The sequence below is a fragment of the Indicator indicator genome, chromosome 24, assembly GCF_027791375.1.
Source record: "Indicator indicator isolate 239-I01 chromosome 24, UM_Iind_1.1, whole genome shotgun sequence".
Classification (NCBI taxonomy): Eukaryota; Metazoa; Chordata; class Aves; order Piciformes; family Indicatoridae; genus Indicator; species Indicator indicator.
The window spans coordinates 10950580-10975672 of record NC_072033.1 but is presented as its reverse complement, the minus strand read 5'-3'; the positions used below and the strand labels follow the sequence as shown (position 1 = coordinate 10975672).

The 25093-nt window shown below is 41.1% G+C and overlaps 2 protein-coding genes across 2 annotated transcripts; one reads left to right on the top strand and one right to left on the bottom strand.

The window, feature by feature from the left end:
• Positions 1–12912: 12912 nt before the first annotated feature.
• On the bottom strand, positions 12913–16025 carry FAM217B (family with sequence similarity 217 member B). Its single transcript, XM_054392036.1, has 4 exons — positions 15931–16025; positions 14667–14772; positions 14488–14573; positions 12913–14095 (listed from the first exon to the last, which is right to left on the bottom strand). Exons 1-4 carry the CDS (start codon positions 16023–16025, stop codon positions 12913–12915), a joined length of 1470 nt encoding a protein of 489 aa, XP_054248011.1.
• A 2509-nt stretch (positions 16026–18534) lies between these two features.
• PPP1R3D (protein phosphatase 1 regulatory subunit 3D) lies at positions 18535–19452 on the top strand. Its single transcript, XM_054392071.1, has one exon. The coding sequence runs from the start codon at positions 18535–18537 to the stop codon at positions 19450–19452; it is 918 nt and encodes a 305-aa protein (XP_054248046.1).
• Positions 19453–25093: the final 5641 nt, after the last annotated feature.

The window sequence follows — 25093 nt, the reverse complement described above, 5'->3', positions numbered from 1 at the left end:
GTCATTTTACTTTTATAATTTCCTTGGAATTAATTCAGAATTTAGAAATGTGACTCTTGCCTTGCCAGCTGTTTACAAATCTCTGTACATAACTGAACTTTGGCATCTCTGAGCTGAATTGCAACAACTCTACTAACTCAGTTCTTGGTCCTTCATATGGGCAGGCTTCAACCTTGACATTTTGTGACACTTTGCAAATGCCTAGGAAAAAAAAAACCAAACAAACAAAAGAAAAGAGGTGAATGCAGACTCTATCAAGATCACTTTCAGCATCTGTGTAATCAGAATTTGACCCAAGGTCCAACAAGGGTTTAGCTACTTTTCTCCATGTTTCACTTCTGCACAGCCACACTAAAACCTTAGTGTGGCAGCAGATTTAAAGTTAGGAAATTACATACTAATTCCAAGTACGGTTATACCATCAAGAACTCAGACTAACATTCTCAGATGTCTCCATGAGCCATGATTTAGACATTTAAGAACCCTGAATGAATAGAGAAACTGATCTCCCTTAATTTTTGTTTCTTCTTTGAAGTATCAATTACCACAGTGTGCAGAGCATCTTTTCTGTTTATGGGACTTATAGGCTTGAATACTGAAAATACGTTTCTGGCTATGCAAATTGCTCATGTAGAAAGTTACATATTGAAGGCCAGCTGGAAACATAATCCCTTTTTTGTGTTCATTTGCTAGATTCTCCTATACACCCTATACTTTTAGAAATTATTTGAATAAGACCCTTTGGGGAAGCAAATAGGTTGAAATGATGTAGGCAGAGTGCAATACAAATACAGAAATACAGAAATATCTTTTTTATCATTTGTTGTTGTCTCTTGACTGAAAGAAACATTGGAACATTGGAGCAATAGAAAGATTTCTCTACAATGGACATAGACTAAAGTAAAAAAAAAAATCATAAATATCTGTTTAAGGTTTTCCCATTACCCTACTCATATTTCTTTTTAACGGTACTACTGTATTTCAAGACGTCGATCTTTCCTTGCATGATGCTGGTAAAGAAAGGGCTATGGCTTAAGAAAGTAAGCTCCTCTTCACTGACCATATCAAAATACACACTTTTGTAAGCAGCTTTGTCTGGAAATAAGCTATTAATAAGCCTTTCTCAATTCTACTTCTTGGTACTGGAAGGTCAATAACTGGCCTGCTTGTGCCATCTTCTGGGTAATTGCAGAACTGTCTTTACACAGGAAAAGCTTCTCTCAAGAAGCATGAGTTGTCACCAGTGCCTTGGAATAATTTGCTAACTAAATCCCTGAAGTGATTTTCTTTCTTATTTTACAGAATTTAGAACAAACCAAAGCCTACTGAATTATTAATATCACATTCAATTATTAGGAATATTAGGAATAATCAGCAGAATGTAAAAATATCTGTAATTGTGATTCCAACAATATTGATATATTTTAGTGAAGCTATACTTTTTTAAAAAATCACTTTTTCATACTGATATTTTACTAATGAGAGACTTATTTTCATAAGACTAGGTGGGCATGGTGAATTATGTTATTCTAGACCTCAAGAATGTATCCTGGTCAGATCCAAGCGAATGTTTTACTAACAGGGTTAGCATGGGAGAGTAGATGTTTCCATTTTGAGGACTTCTCATCACTTTTGAAAAGTGTGAAATAATGGGAGTGTGAGGAGCAGAAATGGCACAAGAAATGGTAGGATAGATTCTGCTTCCCTGTGCTTTAGTTGTGTCTTCCCTCACTTTTCCCCAGTCACCAGCTTTCCCATCCAAATGCAATTAGAGACTAAAACGAAAAGTCATACTGGAATGGTACCATTCTCTCATTATTCTCTATCTTCAACACCAGCACGTGTTAAGAAAGAAAAAGCCTATTTTCAGTGGTTTTGAAGGTGATACTGACTTTTGAACTGAGTGGAGAAACTTTGCCACTGTGACAAGCAATACGCCTGTTCCCTTCTTGCTCTCAGAAAAGCTGGAGAAAAGTCTCCAGCTTGGCTTATGGTGGTGGTGTTTTGTTTTTTTTTTTAACACTAATCCAACACTCTGTTACTAAGTGTTTAATTATTAGGATTGTGAAATACAACACCACCTAAGGCATTAATAGAAGGAACTAATTATAGCCTGCTTAGCATGTGGCTTACCCTTCACTTATAAAATCTCTTGTCATTTATTTGTCCTTTAAATGACTTCTTGCAATACCTTAATCAGGACAAATGGATCCTTCAGAAGGAAGAAAATGCCCCCACAGTGGCACAGAAAGGTTTGATTAAAACTTATACCCTTTCTGTGGCAGACTAAAGATCCCGGGGGATCTGCCATTGCTCAGCAGAGCAGAGGAAATAGCAGAGAGGGGAAATGCTTTCTGTCTGAGAGAAAAGGTTTTATTGCTAATGGGCTGACATTCACTCTCTGTAGGACCATCCTATGATCAGACTCTCTTGTTTCCTTTAAAACTCAGTGTCAGAAGTTTGGTTCCAATGTGATTAATTTCCCTTTTACTGATTGTGTGTCATTTAGTTTTAAGTAAGATTTTTATAAATGAGGCAAAACAAAGACAGAGATGAAGACTGTGCAGAGATAAACATTTGTGCTGCTGGGACTCCCACTGAGTTGGGCACAGCAGGGGCCAGAAGTAATGGGGATTCACAAGCATCGTGATTAGACCTCTCACTGTGAACAGGTAATTGAAACACTATAGCCCATCACCAGCATTTACAAAACAGCAAGCCATGAAGGTACTTAGTTAAAGCAGACCCTGAACAAAACCAGAAGCTTCACACACTCTCTCTGCCATTATGTAGGAGCAAGGCATAAGCTGGGGCCGTTGATAGCATGGTGCACGGATAGCACTCCTGTGACACCAGCCGCTGAGCAATGGCTATTTCTCTGGGTGAGGCATGAGCTGCCTGCTTGGCTTTGAGAAGACACCAGGTACAAGCAGAGGAGCCTCGAGAAGAAAAGTGGCAAGCTGCTGCCGTGACTAGAGGTCCTGTCTCTCAGCCCAGGTTTGCTGTGAGGCACTGGTAAAGGGCTGTGTCAAGCAGGGACTTCGTATCAGCCTTCATATGAACATCTGAAGGTTCTCTCAGTCAACGGAGTCTGAGGGGTCACTGTCACCCTCAGTGGAGACAGGGCAATAGCAGTCTTGACGCCCAAAGCCTGCTTGGGATGTCATAATATTCAGTGTGTTTTGTGACACAAGTAAACATTCTGCTCTTTAAACTGCAAACACTACATCATTGCCTGACAATGATGCTGGGAAGCTGCATTAGCTTAGCGCATTTAAGCTTTCAAAATCCTTGAAGACACTGAAATAATGAATGTTACTACCTGCATGGGCTCATTGTCTATCACTGTAAGAACTTCCAGTGAATGTTTTCAATTTTTATACAATAGCTTTGCAGTAAAACAGTTCTTTTTATTCTTTTTTTCCATGCAAGAGAGAAACGACAACTGGCATTAGCAACTGTGGGTCTGATCAGATCAACAGCTTTAGTGTTGGGGTGCTAATAGATCCAACACAAATTTACAGAAACAATGAACACCCCACACACACCCCCATACCCCCACACACACACACTCCCCTTTTATTACTTTTAATTATGCTTAATTTTCAGAAGGAACAGCAAAACACAATTCTAACCTCACTAATATGGTTATAGACTGCAATAAAAAAAGCTATCTTGGTTATTAGCAGTGCTGTGAAATCACTGGCTTGACTTCAAGTCTGGAAGTGTGGAATTATAAGTTAAGAACACTTTATCAGAGTAGTGATTTATTGCGTAAACAGATCTTGCTGCTGGCTTTTAGGAAAACTGAGCTGCCTGCCACTCAGCCAAATTATTTTATCATACTTGACCAAAGTTTCCAGCCTTGAATTATTAGTTAATAACATCTGAGCAAAAGCATAATTTATTGTTTAAGTAAACGTTGGAACAGAAGAACAGTGCCCTAGGTACCAGGCTTAGTGCTTGCCTTAGGCAAAGCATTTTTCTTTTGACACAGAATTGTAATAGAACAGAGGATTTGTGACTAATTCCATCTCTTGTTGCATGTACAACTTACCTAATGACTGAATGCTATCTTCTGAGCTATTCTTTCCTCATTCACACATCGTAACACCAATAGCCATCATGCTATAACTGAGCATAGATTCACTGCACGCATTCAAACATCTGCAAATCACAAAACTAACACATCACACAGGAAAATTTGATACCATCCTGTCTTTACCTTGAGTACTTGAGGAAACCCATGAATTTCCTCATCAGAGGCACTTGTAGCTCATTTAGAGAGAGTAGTTATTTGAATGAAAAGACTAATCATCCCTTGTCCTCTGTCAACAATTCCTTAGCTCTTAGGGTATTACAATAGTGTCATGGTACTAACAGCCACCAGATGCCAGCATGAGCATACAAGCACTAAGTGCCTGGTTTATGCTAAAAGGCCAGGCTGGTGCAGACCTCTCAGATCATTATGTCGTTGTGCAGTTACAGTCATACTAGGAGTAGAGTGCACTTTCTCCTTGATGTTTCAGTGTCATGTAGAAATAAAAGATCTCGTCATGAGTTCAGATCAACATAGCACTGCACTAAAGTTAATCCTGGATTTAAAGAAACTGCTTACTGGAGAAAGGACTGTGTTACTGGCCTACCTGGTGAATGCTTCTACATTCAAAATCAGCTTATTTCCATCCGGAACTTTGACTGGAATTCCTAGCTTAGCAGATCTGTTATTTAACTTTGCACACAAAATTGCATACAAAAAACTTTGATACAAAATAGTATCAGTTCTTCTATTTGTCCAGTGTCTGTGTGATATAATCAAAGTGACTTACTTGGAATGTCCTGTGACTCGTGTACAGGCCATCCTGGAACACAGACATAGTATCTCAGGTTTGACCAGCATGATGTCACCTGCTAATATTTCTTTTAGGGATAAATGAGTCCAATTATCTTTCTCTTTGCTACATCCAGCCCTCTTGTGCTATCTTCCCCAGTTACATTGCAGCTTTTTCTATTCAGGGACAATTTCTTCTTATAAGTGTGTGCTCCACGTGTAAACAGACTTACCAATTGTAGAAATTCTTCATAATCTTTAATAACTAAATATGTTTCTTCCTCCAAAATTATTGTATTCCCTTCCATTAATTGTGCCACACATGACCTCAGAACTTTATAATGTTACACAGGTAATCCTAGTTTCTAACTATGGTCTTAAGGATTGTGGAATTGGGTTCTCACATGCATAAAAATGACTATTTTACATTTTCTTTGCCTGCTGTAAGATAGAAATTGTTCTTAGAGTCTCTTGGTGATCATTACCTACTTATTAACAGAACACATGGCAGTCAACTACTGATGTAGATGAGAGTTGCCTTCAGGCATTCTTTACAATAAAAATAGACATATGTTAGAGAATAAAGTATTAAAATCTAACAGAACAAACTCAAAAGCCTTCAAACCCCCAGAGGTATATCTTATAGTCATAAAAAACCACTCATAAATTCTGTCCACGCTTTCAGAGTATGTTAAGTGGAATATGTTGGCCTTCATGTTTCTGATAGATATCTGAACAATGATGGTTACATTTCTCTTATGCCGAGAACTGAATAAGATCTTGTGCATATCAGTTCAGGTATTGTGATAATTTTGGAAGAAATTACATTTCCAGATAATTGGAATAATAACTAATGAAAAGAAGTGTCAGTCTCAAACTGAAAGGTGTTAGAAGAAAAAAAAAAGAAGACGAAGTTATGAACAGTATTTTAAATACCAGTGAAATCTCCAGCAAGTGACATTTCTTTTCTAATTGAGCTCTGTTGCATTGTTCCTCCCACTGTTATTAACACCAGATCTCATTCTTGGAATTACCAGTTTCTGTGGTATTAAAAGCACATTTACATAAGGAGACAGGCAGTTACCTCAGCAATTGCTTCTTTTCCAGCCTCTACACACACAGGTGGCAGAACAGCATGACCTGCAATATCCAGCTTAGCCTGCATACAGGGAGAGGGATGGTATTAGTAGGAAACTGAAGTAGGCTGTGAAGGATCACACTTTTGCAGACTGCTCCCTTTTTCACTTTTATTTTGCTTAGCAGTAGTAGTGAGATTGTGAGCTCTGGGCAAGTGGTTGGATCTCAAAGCTCCCTTCCAACCTCAACAGTTCTATGATTCTATTTACTTCCTTGTTGAAAACACTATTGTGTGCAGTGTGACAAGGGATTATGTGCCTCCACCTCCTCTGTTGGATTCCTCAAGTAGGAAGGCCCCTGGGAAGGTCCTGCTGATATTAAAAAATCATAGCATTGACAACAGTCTGCCACTAGAGTAGCTTTTTATGCTCAGTACCCAAACCAGACAAAATATAATAAGAGTTGACCAGTAGGACAAGATCAAGACACACAACACTGCTGGAGTTATGTGAATATACACTTTTGCACTTACTTGAGATATAGACATTCTACTCTCTTCATTTTAGGTCATTAAAGTCTGTTCACCTTCTTGAGGTTGAACAATGACTTTGTTTTTACATCCTTGCACATAAAACCAGCAAAGCAGAATAGCAGAAACTGCTGGAACACAAAAGTGGATGGTGAAACAGGCATTCTGAATAGATCTGTATGGCTCAATACAGTGGGTTGGTGAGGTACCCAGCACAATTGCAAATGAGTCAACTCACAAATCTCCACCAGTGTAGCAGTGCAGATGTAATGTTTGGCCTGGCATGGTCAGCCTGCTTTAGAAAGCCAAGTTGATATCTTCACAGAGCACTGCACTGAGCAGGCAGATATAACAGATACTTCACAGGTAACCAGAAGAATAATCTTTTAATTTTTCCTTCAGGTTAAAATCAGTAATTCACCTACTCAGCAGTAACCAACACGACTACACCACCATGACTACACATTGAGGCAAAATGGCCTTTCCAGTTAAGGCTGGTAGATTTTAGCACATGTTCATAAGCTCCAGTTGCAGATCTGACAGGCAAATGACACATGGCTTGCACACATAAGTTAGGTTACTTACCCAGTAGTAATAAGAAAGCCATCAGTATTATTGCAACTGCACCCCCTACAAGTGTCAGTGTTGTGAGAAGTGGTGAATCTTTACACGTATGTCCATCTGAGCAAAAGCAAAGCTCACTACGCAGATTCTGCCTTGTAGAAAATCCTTGCTTGTCCTGAATAATGATAGGCACATAGTAGCTACCTTCTGGGAGGCTTCTTAACATTAAAAGTTCAACTGACTTCCCTACAAAGAAGTATTTCAAGACTCTTTATACATAGGTATTCTACAGTCCCCTCTGTTGCTAATCAAAGGCAAACTCATTCGCACCCCAGTTTCAAATATTTTTTCCTGCCTCAATGCACCATAGTAAATAGGACAAAATGATATCCCACTTTATCACCTTGCTGAGCCTTCTGGGCAAAGAGATCTGTTGCAGTCTTGCTGCATTCTGACATAGCTGCTCTGATAACCTCTAGAATTCATTAGGTAGTTAATCAAAGGCAGAAGTGGTTCCCCAGTTGTCTTATCCCCTTTTCTGCAATTCAAGCACATTGCTTCTGGTCCTGTACTCAGCAGAGATGAAGAACAATGGAGATTTTTTTCAAACTGCAGTAACTTTGTATTTGTAAAGCTGTTCTTCCATGTCCTTGCAATCTCATTGAGACTAATCAGTAACAAACCATAAAGGTAAGACAGTGAAATACCTAGAGAGCACATGACTGATAATAAACTTCTTATGAAGGACACAAAAGGAAGAACTCACCAAAGTTCCTTCCTGATCTTCTGTTCTGGGGGAAAGGAAAAGAACAGATCATGTCAAACAGGCCACAATGTTTTAAATAACAGTGAGAGTAGGGAGGAAGGCAGGCAGAGGACCAAAGATCCACTATTAACAGGACAGGGCAGCATAGGATAGGATGGTTTAGACATTAGGAAATCCTCAAATAGCAAGAATGTCGTGGTCATAAAATTCATGTGTGATATCTCACAGAGATTTGTAATGCTTAATAGAAAATTAGAAAAAGAAAACAAAGGCATTTTCAGCAACAGGAAATAGCATTTTTCCCCTTTAAATCTATTTCCCTCTTGACTGGTCACAGCTCAGTGTATGAACAGGCTGTGTATGAAGTTAAACATACTTATCCAGAGATGTGTTTCTCTGCAAGCATCTACCCATGTATTTGCTGTTCTTTGGGTCATGTTCAAAGTGTCCTGCTGGTTATAACAAAGAATGAGACTTGATTAGAGCATTTTAAAAGATTCAACTATGATGAAGTAAAATTTTCATGTTATTTTCACCTGTTATGATGCCTTAAGACAGCCATTACAGAAGTGATTGCCACATGGAGCTCACACAGCTCTGCCTAGCTTGGCCAGCAGCAATCCAGCTAAAAGATGCTGAGCTACAAGCTCTACCCTACACTGCAATGAAGAAATTCGCTAAAAGAAGTCAGAGATGCCATCTCGTGGCTGATGAAAAAAGTACAACTAAGTAAGAAACAGGCAATATCTCACTTTATTAGAGTAAATATACAGTAACTTTGAACTACAAGATCACTTTCTAATTAAATTACTAGCAAAAATATCCACAATAAGTCCAAATAAATAAGAATACATGATTGCCAACATCAAAAGCTGGGCTGCAAATTCTCAGTTAATACAGTTCCAGTCTTTCAACATAGAGTTGTCTGTTTATTTTTCAGAAGAAAACCTAATAATGCCAATGGCAGCAACAAAACCTCAATACCTTTAAAATAAGGCCAAAGAAATAGTACATTCTAGGCAATTTCATATTGCAGAAATTTCAAATATATCAGCTCAAAAAAAATGTATCACATTGATTGAAAAAGATGTCAAAATACTCTCTGACTTCTAACAGGACCCTTTAAATAGCAAATACAAGAGAAAAGTTGCTTTAAACAACAATAAATGAAACATAGGAAGGACACAAGCAATAATGGGGTTGCAGCATAATTAAGCAATTTCTAGTCAAGTAAGACTAAAAGTTTAGTCCAAGGGACCATCCTGTGCAACATTATACCCCTCTGCCAACACCCTGGGCATGGGTGAACAGCAAAAAGCAGAATGGCCCTAGCAGCACAAAGATGGTCACAGAGCCATGGTCACAACATCCTGGGAGAAGGGCATTGGTGGGAGGTGAGAACTCTGTACTTCTGGCAACCCATTTTCTCCAAACTCAACTTTCTCAGCACAAATACTGCTCAACTTTTTTGCCTGTGTGAACAACTATCAACAAACAGCTCTGAATTTATACCAGCAAATGTGATCACTCATTCAGAAAGAAAACTACAATCTATCCTAGTATCCTTAAGAAGGGGCCACTCCATGATTTAGGACACTGGGCCAGCAGTAAGGACTGATTTGGGTCTTCCTTGGAAGGCTCTTCCTCTTGAAGAAGACAGAAAGGCCCTCTTCTCAGAATGGCACACATTGCTCACACAATGATAACCCCTCCTTGACATATAACCTCTGGGTGAGTGCAGAGGCTTGACATCTGTCCTGCTAAGAAAATGAGGATTTGGAGGTATCCTGCAGAAACTTCAGAACTGCTCTACGTAACTGAAAGCTATTACTTGGTGTGTGGGGGAGATAAAACCAACTGACCACAGTATTTCATTGCAGAGATGCAGGAAAAGGAGAAAAAAAGTAACATGTCAAGAGAAAAACAACATTGTTTTTCTGCAAGTTATGCATTGAAAATACAGCTTAGCTTCACTAAGGAAAACAGTGTGTATACAGATTGGAAGAAAATTCTGTTTCTTCACACCTTTGTAACAGGGTAATTACATTGAAAACAACAAAGCTGTTCAAAGCTTATATCAGTATAACTGAAATAGAATCTGGATCTTTATTTAAAATGCAACCTGAGCATATTTGTTCTGTAGGCAGTACTGCAGAACAATAAACCTTTACATTAAATAGAAAAAAAAAATATCAATTACTCTGTTTAAGTATTTCACATCACAGTAAACTTACTCTTCAGTGCTAGGCTTAGACTCACATATGATCATATTGCTAAACATAATGAGAAAAAAAATATAAATAGCCACACAAACACTGTGCTGTGGAAGTATTTTAATTCTAACCTGAATGTATTTGATGGAATAAACTTCTCTGCTATATTCAGAAGTGCTTCTAAAGACAATATCCATCAGTACAAACTGAAGGTAATATAAACCATAGCCTTCTTCATAAAAGGAGCTCTTTTAATCTATGGGCCCAGAACACACTCAAGCTAAAATGGAAGCAAAGGTGCTGCAGGATAAAATCCAACTCTTGCAGGTCTGCTCACACCAAAAGCTCTTTGTAGAGGCAAACAGAGAAGACTCTGTAAGTATCAAATCAATGAACAAAAATTAAGACTTGTGATTATCGTATGAAACAAATTTGGCCAGATCACAGCCAGAGCTTAACAAAGACAAGAACTCAGCCTTATTGTAAGTGGCATCATCAACTACATGTGCTTAACTTTTTAGTCTCCAATAACAGATTGATGTCCATCAGATCAAAAGTGTGATATTAAACCAAAATTTTCCTCGGTCTCTGAGAAAACTTTTCTCAGTGCCAATCAGCTTTGTTCTGGTCAAGGCTGACTGAGACACTATTTATTCTTTAAGAGGTGATCATGCAAAGGTGCCTGTATCTACAGGCCTCCTTAAAACCTAAGAATGCATCAATATAAAGTAACATTTCAGAGGAAAATTTAGCATACACTAATACCAACATGCTAAATTACTGCATCAAACAGAATTTGTTTTTTTAAAAAATCTGCTGTTCTGATTATTGGCTTGATCCTGCTCACCCTGCTTTTGGTGCTTGTAGTTGTGCACTAAACCAGTGCAAGAGCAGTCCTGCTGACTTCCACTATTGTTAATAAGTTTCAGGAAAACTTGGCTAATGAAGGCTTACAGAATTTGACCACAGCTTAAAATTCAAGCACTTGATGCAAGAACATTTCATCTTAAAAAGAAGCTGAAATACATAATAAGTCTGGGACAAAACAAAAGGATGAAATAGCAACAATGGAATGTGTTGGTCCTCCACAATGCTGGTGTTGAATGCCATCCTCTATGTTTCACCATACTTCTGACATAGCCAACTTATCTTTGAGCATGTCAGATTAAGTTTCACTTTAATTGCATAGAGCTGAATGTACATGCAACTACAATTCATTGTAACTGTAACTTCACAAATATTGAATATGGAAATATTGTGTATTACATTTGTTTATCAATTTAAAATTTCACATTTGGTCTCCAGCAGACTAGGGGAAAAAAAAAAAAACACTAAAAATATTTCTTAGACTATTCCTGAGCAATAATTTTATGTACTGTAAAATACTCTAGTTTATTACTACATTTATTAATAGCCTCACATTTTGAACTACCTATAAATCCATGCTTTGAAATTTTACAAAGCTGAAGATCTCGTAGGCATGATAGAAACAGCTAAGCATCTTAAAACCAAGATGAGATAAACAAGAGAAGTGCAATTGAACTATATACATTATGCACTCTTTAGTATTTGCTACTTTTTCATTTTCTATCACAATGTGAAGGATCAACTTGTAAAATTTGGTCCACCAGCCCTCACTTCTCATGAACAGTTCAGTGTGACTGTTGGCTGAGGACAAAGTTACTGCTGCTCAGTACTCTGTTTTAAAATTAAAGTACCAAGTATCCTCTAGAACTTAAATCTTCAACAAGATTGTGCCTCCAGCTACTATGATTGATTTGAAATTGTAACAGATAAACTGACACTTCAATACTCACTGAACTGTTCTTCATTTTCTCTCGTATCTTAGAGACATGAGAAAACAAAGGGTCCAAGGATGGGACCCAATCCTGGTTGCAGAGTTTCTTTGTTTCAGGTTATTTTCCCTTCACTAAACTTTGAAAAAGAAGCCAAGTTAACTGAAGTTGACTGGACCATGGGATAAATAACAATCATCCTGGGTGACTGAAAATAGGTCTCTTTTGTATTACAATGTATCTTTACTTGAATTTGCAATAGCCTTCAAAATCATACTCTAAGAGTTTATTTATTACATTCTGCACGTTAGGCCAGAGTCTCCAGTTAATACCCTTTGTTTGCATTAGCCATATACCCATGTACAAATTGAAATTTGGTCATTTCCTCTAAATGACAAAGAGCATCAAGGCTTACAAAATGGACTTCAAGGAAAACTGTAAACACAGTGAAAATTTCCGGGTAGAAAAATACACATTCCATTTTCTTAATCTGTCACTATTGAAGCTGTCTGCTCCCTAATGACTTTTTTGTCCTAAAAAGAATCCTTTCTGCATCAAAACATTTCAAAACATTAACTCCATTCTTCTTCTTAACAAAAATATAATTTCTTATTCAATCAAAAAATTCCATTCATCATCTTCTGTGAAGAACTGGAGTTTAACTTTGCATAGATAAGCATGCTCCATTATGTTATAAAAACAGACAAGCCCTTCAAATGACACAACCAAGAACAACATTCACATCTCACAGAACAGCACATCAGTCCAAGAGCATGGATCCTATCCTCTCAAATATACCAAGGTAAGCATAAAACCCAGTACAAACATCAATGGATTTCAGCTAGTGCAAATAGGAGGACATGTTTTAATTCTATATTTCTCTAATACTCTGCTATTGTTATCTTCATTGACAAATCATAAATATTTTTGAGGAGAGACCAATGGAAGACATTTGCCTTCAGAGAAAAGATTTCCTGCCGGCCTTGCTGGCTTAAGATCAAATGTATTGAAATGAACAGTGCTGACTTAGAACCATGCATCAAGAACATATTTTCTCAGGATCTTCCTGTGAAAAAAACGTGGCCAAATGGTTTCCAGCAGTCAAGAAACATTAATGTTTGGTAATGAATTTTTGTTCATTTAAATTTGCATGACGTTTGCTTTGTGCCATTTATTTTCCTGTCCACTGCTGGCTTTTTAGAGGGAACATAATTGTTGGCATTGCCATTTTTCTTTGGATTTGTACCTGTGTATGTTCTTAAACCTTTGATGGGAGCAGCTGAACCAGGAAACACTGGGCTTTGCTTAGGGGGTCTGATATTACCAACACTTTGAATTTTAGAACTCTTCTCAGAGGGCTGCAGACTGAGAAGCTGTTGCTTTGCAATTGGCTTTTTTTTCAGTTCACTCCTTACTTCAGCAGATTGTCTTTGAGAAGACACTGCACATCCCACTCTCTCAGAAAGTTTCAAGTGACCTGGATGAGAATATAACTGGTGACTTCCTTCACAGTATGGATCTCCTCTGTGACCTGAATAGCTTCTGGGCAGCTTTGTAACGCTTTCTTGAGGAATCGTTTGCTTGTTAGGAAAAGGGCTGAGCACTGCTTTGCCTTTGCCAGGGCTTTTTAGGGTACGGATGGAGCTGGGAGCAGTCTGTGGCCTGGCTTTGGCTGCTCTTCCTTTCTCGTTCTGCACAGTCTGCATCTGCAGCCATTCTAGCTGCAGAAGGCGATCGATGAATTTCTCAAGAAATCCTGTTGGCTTTGGCCGAAATTCCATTTTCCCCTCCACATTTACAAAGATGGCCAGTTGCTTCAAGTCCCATGAGTTGAAAGGGGGTGGGAGGAAGTCTGGGTAGTAGTACTCTGATTCTTTAAAACCCATATCAGGAACGTGTTCCAAACAAACTGGATCAATTTCTTCAGCTCTGAGAATGAGTTCTGGTGGTGTACAGGGAGATGGAGGAATGGGAATCCTCTCTGAATCAGACAGATCACTGGCACTGTCATCTTCAGCATCTTCTTTAATAATTTGTACTGATTCAAAATCAAGAAACATTTGACTTACAGATGCTTCTTGCCATTTCGAAGAGCATGGAACAGCTTCCGCAACACATTCTTCATGATTCCCTTCCTGCTCTTTTCTGCTGCTATAAAAATGTTGCACTGGAACATCTTTAACCTTACAGAAGCTACCTTGTGTGCTGCCCTTTACACTAGGAGGGATCCCGTGCAGAAAACAGTCATTTTGCTTTCTTTCTGGGAGGCTCCTCTTTGGTCCTTGTGCTCTGTGCAGTGATGTGCCAACACTCGTGATTCTAAATAAAGATCATATCCTGTTAGAATGATGAATACCTTTGGAAAATCAGTTTACAAAGGCCTTGCTACACCATTAAAGGACATGGATCTACATGAATGAAGCTACAACTGACATGGAAGCTTGGCAATGTGGTAAAATTAGTATTTGTTGGCAAAGATAACACTGCCTGCTACTGATTTTGTGTCTTCTTCTGATTTTGCCTGAGAACTCACCAAGGCAGGACAGCAAGTTTCCATATCAATAAAATAAATTTGTTGTCCTACTAAATGCTGAATCCTGAGGCCAGTGCAACCAAAGGCAAAACACAGGTGCCATGATTTCACCACAAGCATTTTATATGCCAGTTTGAAATAACTAGAAATTAAACAGACAATCTTAACATACAACTACCTTTTTGATTGAGTATTGTCATCCAGCTGGTTTCTTCCCTTCTTAAGAACACTTGGTTGGTTACCATCTTGGGTGTCATGGGAAATCTGAAAAGACATGAAAGTGCATGAGGTTATTAAGAAAATGACATAAACTAAGTAACCTTTTTTGGTAAACAAAACCAAAACGGAATGATTTACCTTTTCAACGGCACTTGATACATTCTTGCCTGGTTTTCCAGGAGAAGCTTTCACGTGGGCAATTGGTTTATTTAGTCCTTTGGTGCTTGGATGTTTTTTTCCATTACTGTAAGTAGCAAGGATTAAACAGAATATCACAAATAAATAACAACATACACAATCATCAGAATAGAAATACAATAAAAGTTTAGAGTGCAATTTGGCTTAAAAAAGAGCAAGAGTAATTGTGACTATCCCTAAGGTTCATCAGAACTATGCTATGGTTACTTTTTATACTACTAATGCCCTACTAGGTTTTTAATATCACTAAGGCAAAAGTGAGAAATTCAGTCAGACACTATAACAATCATTAACTTAGCCCCTATACAGAGTCATATATCAGAGGATCCCACAGTTACCTTGGGGATAATAAATAGTAAATATTAAAGACTCCATATTTAATTACTAATTTCTATAGTACTTAGGGCATGGTCCTACAGCAATTTAACAAATTACAAAGTACAATCTTGAGTCCACTGCAAGGCAAATCTTGTTTCCCTTTCTCATTTGCATACTCTTAACAAGATTATTCCTACAGTTAAGGAATAGAAGTGGGCAGGGATCATACAGTCTATTCCAGTATTAATAATAACTACTTCACCAAAAAAGGCACAAACAAAATGTTTCATGTTAGAATGGGGTTGTGAAAATATTAACAGGAGGAAAATTCATATGCAAGTAAAAGGAATGACATTACAAATCTGGACAGTTTAAAATTAAAATATGTATTTCCTCAAATGAAACAGATACGTTTCTGTGTAAGCACATGGAATCATTAAATCAGTGCATTCCGTAAACACACTCTTCTACAAGCAAGAAATATTACTAATTTTCAAAAGTAAAGCTTTAAAATGTCATTTTACAACAGGAACAAATAAACTGTGCTCTCCCAGTCTAATCTAGTCTGACTGCAGTTCAGTTAATTTGTCTAGCTGTACATCTTGTTCATAGATTTTATGCCAGTATAGTCAAGATTTTGGTTTAAAAACCATGATTTCACCAGTTCAAGAGTTTATTAAAGAATGAAAATGAGTCTTGTGCCCCCAGCATTGATGCAGTCACCTCTGTCACTTTGTGACTTGCACAATCATACTGCACAACTGTTTCTGCTGCTGTGGAGCAGAGGAGAGGATGACAATCTGAACAGTACAGCCATGCACATACTAACTAATCTACAGTATTTAGAAATTCCTGTAACTAGAAAAAGAGAAAATTATTTCCTTACTTTACCATTCCTTTGTGGTTTTCATTGATTTGGCTTTCCTTTCTTTGTGTCTCTCTGTGCAGTAATAAGGGATATTCTTGAATGCCTGGTCCCATTATTACTCTTTTAAAAGAGTATCTGCACCTTTATTTTTACATAATCTTCAAACGACTCCAGTCTTTTGAGTTCTCAAGACACAGTGTATCAAATGCAAACATCACCACGGCCTAGAAATGCAGTAAACAAACACCATGCAGTTCCTCCCAACGTGACTCATTTTTAAAGCAGTAAAATAAGCTCGATCAGCAACCAAACGCTACTGGAAAACACCGCCCCCTCCCCCAGCGCTCGCTGAACGGGCACCAGCATCATTGCCTTACTCTTCTGAGTCCATGCCGCGCTGTCACCACCCCGGGCGCTGCGGCGGGAGCCCCACTGCTGCTGCAGCCACCGGACTCAGCTCAGTCACCAGCCCGGGACCGCAGCAGCACCCGGGGGGGCTGGGCCCGCGCCGCAAACCACCCAGCTCTGGGCAGGAGCCTGTCCCTACATTACTCTTGGTAAAATAGAGGCAAATATCTGCAGGTACAGCAGCTTTAGGAGCGCTACTTCTCATTGTGTAATGTGCTCATTCCCACCGTGGTCCTCCTGCGCGGCACCGCGTGTACTGACTGGAGCCAAATATCACAGTCGAATGGGGGTGGGTGTTTCTGCTCTTAATTTAACCGGCACAGATGAACAACCACCTGCGTTCCGTGCACTTCGAGTTGTCCTTTTTGTCAGAAAACGCGCTCCTCTTACATTCTCATATGCAAATTTTGGGTCAGATACTTAATTTTTCTTTTTCCAAGCCAAATCTCTCACTAATGATGAATTTCTACTAAAATACATAGCAGAATTTGTAGCATTCTTCTGTTTTCCAGAGCCTGCATTCCCCGTACCAGGAGTGCACGGATGCGATCTGCAAAAGGTGACAGATGTCCAGTACCAGAACACCACTCCTCATCCACCTCTGGTTTTGTTGCAGTGCTATTTATATATTCATGTCTTTATCTACTTACATTTGATCCTGCCCTATTTCTTAGAACCTCCTCTCTCCGCCATGTCCCTGGCCCAGGGACCGTGTGCACTCCCACTGCCTCCGAGTCCTCGCGGATCGGGACCGCGGGGTCTCAGGACAGGCATTGCCGGGGCCGCTCTCCAGCTAAAACCTCAACGCAATGCCATAGCGCTGCGGGGCTGCTTTCCTGCCTCCGAGCTCGCCATGGCAGCTGTACCCATACCGCCCGTAAGCAGCCACCGAGCCGAGGCGGGACCCGCTTCTCTCCCTCCCGGGATGCACCTGAGATCCCCGCTGCTAAGAGCCGCTGTACCTGTCCGGAGGGCAGCTCATTAATTAAGGAATCCCCTCCACGCAATTTCTGCCTTTCCTGCCTTTCGTTCCCCTACAGCTCTGTCTGCAACTGCCGCCTCCCGCCCCACCAGCCCCCTGCCCGATACCTGTCTTCGCCTCAGTCGCCACCGGCACCTCAGGGCAGGTCGAGGATACCGGCCTCAGGTGCGCAGCGCGCAAACGCAAAACGACGGCGCGCAGAGGCCGCTGGGCTCGAGTGGAGCGGCACGGAAGAGGACTTCGCGCATGCGCTCTCAGTCAGGGGAGGGTGACAGCAGCGCTGCCGCGGGGCGTACCGGAGGGGAAGGGTTGCTGTCCTAGGTCGGACCTTGTTGTCCTTGGCTCTGCTGCCCTGTGCCCTGGGTTACCGCCCTGGGCCGGGGGCTGCCGCAGCCACTCTGTCTGCGGCCGGCTCAAGAGCGGGCCGGGCATTGCCTTGCCGCGGGGCAGAGGGTGGACTGTGCAGCTGATGTGGGCTGTAGAGTCCCCAAACGTGGGTTCCTCCCTCTCTGGCCACAGTACCGAGACGGCCGCCAAAGCCCCGCCCGACAGCCTTCTCCGCGACAGCCCCCGCGCTCCCTCCAGCCTCTGCAGCAGTCCCGGATCCGTCCTGCCCGACAGCCTCCAAACCTTCCCCGGCCTCGGCAGCCCTCGCGAGTCGCCCAGCATCCAATGTGACAGCCTGGAGTGTCCCTGCACCTGCTGGAGTGTGGGGTCAATCGGTGTCTACGAGGACAGCCTACAGGCCCCTCTCGCCGTGGGTAACGGCCGAGGGTGCTTCAGGGCACATCACAGCAACCCCCATTCATCCAGCGACCTCTCCGACAGCCTGGAGTCCTTTGGAGCCCAGCACGACAGCCTGCAGTCAGTCTCCAGCCTGAGCGAGAGCTTCCGGTCCTCCAGTATCAGCGGTGATAGCCTCGAATCCCTTTCCAGCCTGGGCAGCAGGTCCACCAGCCAGCACAGCAGTCTCGAGTTTATCAACCAGTGACCGCCTTCATCTGCCCATACAATGCACTAGCTTGTGATCCGTTTCCAGCTCCTGTGAGAGATTCCAGCTTTCTGCCCTTTCGTTCTGAAAGCTGCGTCGTTTCAGCTGATTATTGTTTCATCCAGTGCAACAACTTCAAATATTTACTCTCTTTGGCTGTCATTCCTATTACATGCTTCAGAGGGGCAGTACTTGTTATTACCTGCAGTTTTAACATTGACTTTTCTGTTGTCAGCTAAGAATGGAGGTTCGTGGCCTTCGGAGGAATCACAGCTACCTCTCTGACCTATATCAGAATGTGCTATCGGCTGAAGGGCAAGGACAGCGGCAGCAGCCGCCAGCAGTCCCTCCAAACAGCAGCATTACTCTTCGGGGCAGTGCCCCGGTTAAGGGCGACGCCCAGCAGGATAAGCAGATAAGCAGCGGTTCCTCCAGCTGTGATCCAGCGTTACGGCCCATCATACGCCGCCGAGCCCGATCTTTGCCTACATCTCCTGAAAGAAGGAAGCGAGCACAAGTTCAGTGTCAAGTTCGTGGATGCCTGAGTCGTATGAACCGGGTAAGATTTGCCGATGCTTTGGGCTTGGAGCTCACTGAAGTTAAAGTCTTCCAGAGTGGGGAGGATCCATCGATCCCCTTGCATGTCCTTTCCAGGCTCTCCATAAACTCGGATCTCTGGTACAGCAGCTTGTATTTGGAGTTTACTATGCAGTGCTTGGTCCCTGACTTCCAGCAGCCTGCAGACTGTGTGGATTTCTCCTCCCGACTTCAAGAGCAGCAGGTGTGTCTTGAACGAGTGACCAGCTCAGATCTGGGCATTAGTGGCACCATTCATGTTCACAATATTGCTTTTGAGAAGAGGGTGTCTGTGCGATACACCTTCAACCAGTGGAAAAGCCTCCGTGAACTTTGTGCTCAGTGGCACAGTAGCATTCCTGAGAAAAACGGACAGAATCAGGTTGATGTTTTCACTTTCTTTCTCCCTGTGCCTCCTTTCCTCCTCCAGCTGTGCTCTGTGGTCCAGTTTGCAGCAAGGTACCAAGTCAATGGCCAGGAGTACTGGGATAACAACAGAGGCAAAAACTACAGTCTTACCTGCCAGACTCACCCCCTTAAGATGCCTAGAGAATGTGAGGAGAGCTGGATCCACTTCATCTGAATAAGGTGGATATAGAGCAGCTTGTCAGTAGTCCTGGTGGCACTCTCTTCCTTGGCAGGGCCCTCTGCTTCTATGGCAACAGTCTCCCTTTTTGAAACCTGCCAAACCTGATAAAATGCTTCAGGGAAGGGAAGCTGTCAATGACCCATGCAAACTGTTCTAAACCTCTTAGAAAGTAAAAAGGGCCAAAATGGGTATTGACTTTCATCTGCTGAAAGCCTGTGTGAATTCTTCTAGTGTATGAGTTGTTACAGAATGGTTCCAGGGGATGCTGCCAGACTACTAAAAAAGCAAAATGACGTTTCAAGTTGCTAGTAGTATTCTAGGTTGCATAGAGTATTTCTACCTGATCTATTCTACCACTACGTACTGTTTGTTTTCTAAACGGGCAGTGTGGCTTTACTGGTTTTGTTTCTAATTTTGTTTATATTATCTCACTAAGCCTGGGCACTATTCCATTTATACATAATTTGGATGGCAGACAGTGTAGGGAGCACTTTATATTTATATATAGACTTTAACCACATTAAATATTTTCATTTGGGCTGGAAATTAAACGTTAGAAGAATATACATGAAAATGTGCCATTGTCCCCTCTGATTCCCTCAAAAAAGGCACCTTTTACTACTATTTTCTCTCCAGTGTGTACAGCAGGCAGCAGGAAGGACTCTATGGGTTTTGTTTGGTTTAAGACTTGCAACAGGCTTAATCGAGTAAGTAAATGATTGGGTTTTTTTCATAGGTTTTTATGACTACACGGAAAGTTCAGCTTTATGTGTGTAGCATACATGTTCAGAACGGGCTGGTTGGCTGTGTTAATAGAACTGCTTTTAAAGATTATACTATGAAAATCAGGCCATTTATTCAGGCATCTTGTTTTGGATTGCTGCTTATTCATGAAAATCACAAGCTTTTTTTAAAATTACCGTTGTAAGCAACCCATAGCCCAAGTATGTCTTAGTTCAAAAAATCTACTGAGTAATTCTGGTATTAGTTAAAAAAATATACTGAGTAATTCTGGAAGTGCACAGACATTGAGAAAATTTATGTCTGGCAACTTAATGTTACTTCTTAGTTGTGATACCCATTTAGCAGTGAAGAAGCTGCCTGGTTCCATTAGTCTTTGATTTTCAAAGAAACTGATGTTATGAATGATGATTCCATGAGCTGCTGAGCACCTCTTGCAGAGTACTGAGAAAGCTCAATCCTATCTGAAACTGTTGAGAACTTACTGTGTTGTCTGATTTAAGTTTGTCTGGTAGCACTGTGATTGTTCTGAAAGAGTAGGTGAGGTTGAGATGCGATTGTCAGCTACACAAAAGAGTGCTGCCTGCTTGCAGTCCACCTGCACTATTTTCTATCTCTGGGTTAGAGGAGCACCTGTTAACCAATCTGGCAGCACCTCTTGTCTCCTAGAAAAATCAGTGCAGGGAACTGGAAGTCTAGTCTTCCTCATATGGCACAAAAATAAGATCTATGTAAGAAATGACACTATTAAATTGTAAGGTTATTTTGTCTCCTCTGATGGGCTTTATATGACAATACAGGACATAATATCCCTGAGCTGTTCAACCTACACTCCTCATAGTCAGTGGAGATGTTTTCATTATAGTTAGCAGACTACCTGTGGTGTGACAAACTGCATCATCTCCGCTGAGTGCAGAGAAAACACTTGGCGATACTGAAATTCTCAGTATTTGTGCAGATTGTGCCAAATTATGCCAGATATCAAGTTAGATGAGCTGAAGCATACCTTCATTGACTGAGAAGAATCTTTCTTGGCATGAATTGAAACTGCATGTCCTTACTTTGGTGAAACTTGCTCAGTTTAGGTATCCAATATTGTCAAAATTCATGGAAGAAAAGTTTTATGTGCTTCTCAGTGAAGTAAGAAAATGAACACACACACACACACACTTGCATGCACAAAGAGGCACTTGTGGAAAAATGCACTATTTTAAAGTATTGTTCCATCTTCCCTTCCCCCTCTGCATTGCCTCTGAGCATACCATAGAAAGTCCCTCTCTTATGAGACTGTTACTTGACACCAGTTTACCATGGCTTTTGCTGGAGCCCAATGCAATACTTGGCTTACTGGTGGAAAAATGCTGTTGCTGTCCTCTGGGAGAGTTTCTTTCATGTCTTCACAAGTGTCAGGTCTGAGTGTTGTTGCGGGCAGGGCCGGGTTATGTAAAGCTGAGGCTGTCACTGTAAAGGTGTAATATGTCAGTGCCAGAGGTAAGAAACAAATGTTTCAGCAATACGAGTTTGATTTGTATTGTCTTCCTTATGCAACCTCTCAGGGTATTTCTACATGCAAAATCTTGAAGTATTATGCCAAGTTTGCCTTTTCTCCCTTTGCTTGTTCTTCACTGCTGGAGAAGAGTTGACGGTAGCTGTTACTAAACCAGTTGTCTGGCACTGCTGACTTGACTTGAGCAGTTGACCTTGTAATGGAACTGTGAGTGATCTCTGGGTCAAGCTCTTAAGCATTCACATGAGTGCTGGTACCTGTCACATGAAAGATGAAATTTGCACATATGTCACATTCAGTAGTGAACACCAAAAGGATTCTAGTTGACAAAAAAAAAAAAAAAATCAGGATTAAGCCATTAAGTAGTGGTAAAACACATTAGTTGTTAAGGTAAACTTAAGACCACCTTTAGAATTTCTCAGGACTACTTGACTGCTTGCACTGTGTCCAAACTGAGCACTTCCCTTGTAACAAGGATTTTGTAAAAGTGAATTCTTCACAAGGTTATTACCATACAATGCACTTTAAAAAGCTTGGATTTATTGTAGTCATACAATAAACGAATGTCTGGTAGTCCACAGTTTCACCATTCTTTCAAGTGTGTTTTTTAATGACATATACGGAGTCCATGTAAATGAAAAGGGGCTGTCTTTCCTGGTTAAATGTCCAGAACAATGTATGTTACACAGTGTATCACAAAGCATGTGTGCTAAACAGAAGGTCACTTTGTTTTAGTGGAGAGTTGTACAATGCAAGGTGCTTCATTCATTTTAACAATGATAAAACTACAACTGTTGTAATACAAAATATTGTAATAAAACTTTTATGTGGCATTTTGTCAATGCTTCTCCTGTGAACCATTAAGAAAACTCAGGAGGCAACTTGGTGCCAAGTTTGCACTAACAATAGCAGCAGTACTCAGGAAAGTGGATTTAAGTTGCTAAAAAATTAAGGGGAACTGATAAAAATGCGGTGATTAGTCTGTATAGCTGCAAAAAATGACCAGACTGCTGTTTCTTACACGGAGTTTGTTGTTAGTTTCACCTCGGGGATCTGTGCCTGCAGCACCTGCAAGATTAGGATCTAATGTTGGGAAAAGACACATCACCAGGTCATTCTAATACAGTTCCATGGAAGAGAAGAGAATGGTGTGTTCCTCTAATTGTACTTTCCAGTGCTAGACTGTACTTACATCAATTTCTGAGCCAATTTCTTTTTATACAAAGGCAAAAAAACCACTAATATGCTAACAGTCAGTTTTAACTGCAGTACTCAATTTGGTGTATGATCAGTGCTCATTACAATGTTACATGTACTTTACAGCACAGTCTGGTAAAGACACAGAGCAGCAAGTCTAAGTGATTACTCATGTACTGACTTCTTTCCTGATTTGGCTTCCTCCTTGTGATCTCACATCTGCAACTATTGAAGCTGACACTTGATATAAAACTGTTGGCATTGAAGCCTCTGACCCTTCTCAGTTCTACCTACAAGGGCTGTGCCAAAGATTGGTGATACTGACAATGTGTTCCAGTATCTGTAATGAAGGTAAACATTTTTGCTACTGCAGTGAAGAAGGGTCCCTGTACATAGTGATAGCCTGCCCTAAGGGCAGTTTTGCTTTCATCTTCTCTGAAATTTTTTAGTTTCCATATCTGTGGCCCAAATAATTTCACCACTTGTTCCAGTCTAATGCATAATTTAATGAGAATTTCTGTTTTCTGTTGACCTCACTTCTGCTGAATCAAACAAAATAGGTATTAGAGAATGAGAAATGAACAGTGTAACCCCCAGTCATGTCAGTGTATCTAGCAAAAGGGTATGATCCAGTGCTCCTGTACTTACCACTCACTTTTGCCACAGAATGAGTGAGGTTGTTTTCTATATAGGAACTGAAAATCTGTGGCTAGTCTAAGCCTGTGTATATACTAGCATGACTGGTATGAGAAAGCATCAAGTGCAAGTTGTCTTTTACTACTTCTGCTTCATATGATTAATTTTTTTATAAAAAACTTCTGATTCGCTAAGTTGCTTCTGCAGAATTTTGTCCCTGGTACTTTTCTCAGTAAAGTTCTGAGCACAGTGATCTGCCTCAGCTCACGAAATGCTTTCTACTGATGTATCCCCACAGCAAATGTGACAGCAGATAATGCTGCAGCTAATCCCTTTAACGAAACGTACCTCCTGCGAAATGCTCAGCGTTCTTCACTGTGCGTCAGCCTCTCAGTGGAGATACTCCAGTTCTTGCACCACTTGCCCTCTCCCTGAATTAGAGTGACATCTGGTGGTATCCGAGATACTTTGCTGGACAGCTTTTCTGCCTTTTATAGTATTCATCTCTTTCTTATTTTAGAAAGTCAGTCGTGTTAATTTTTTTCACAATCGCTGCTGGCTTATCTCCCAAGAAAGGTGATTCTTCTCCTAGCTGCTCTACTATTGCTACTTATTCTACATATGAATGGAGATGCTTCCTGATACTCCACTGGAGTATGAGATTCATGCTGCATTTTATCACCTGTATTTGATACAGTTGATAGAGATACCAGTATCATACCAGTACTGGTAAAGCCCCACTTTGAAACTGTTTAACATGTTGACTAGTCCCCTTTACATAGTAAAGACCACAAATGTCAGCAGCAGCCCTCCATCAACAACAGGTCTGAGTTTCATTATCTGTTCTTCAGGCACTTGGTGGCAGTGAAAATGTTTCTGAAGTAAGTATATGAGTTACAGTGGTTTAGCGAATTCATGCCCATTAACTCTTCTCTACACCATGCACTGAAATCAGTGTTCTAAATACCGGCTATCAATAACAAATTCGTAATATAAATCCAGTAGAACAGGAGGTCAGCAGGCACAGCCCTCTTATAAATTGACTGTAACGCACATTAGGAAAACTACCCCACTGAGGAGGCTTCCCCGTCCTCCTGCAGCCGCCTCGCCCCACTGCCCTCACCGCAGTACACACTCGGCAAACGCTTCACGCGCCTCATCTCCTCGGAGAGCCATGAGAACAAAAACCACCAGACCAGCAGCCGAAAGGAGAAAAAATCTCTCCCCGTCCTGCAATCTCCGGTGGCGATTGGTCCTCTTACCTCCTTGGCGGGCGGTGATTGGTTGGACACTGCCGGCGCTTGGAGTGATTGGGCGGCGGGAAATGGCGCTTTTTTCCTGCTCGGGCATTGAGGTAAGGGGCGCCATACCGCTCCGAGGTCTGGTGCTTGCTCTGCGGGGCTGGCCTCGCTGCTGAGGAGGCAGAGGGCACTGCGGGGCATTTACTCTCAGTAACAAAGGTCTTGGGGGAGATGTCAGAGACTGCCTGTGTTTTGAGGGCGGAGGTCTGCTTTATCGGGGAGGCACCTGGAAAGGGTTTATATTTTCTTCTCT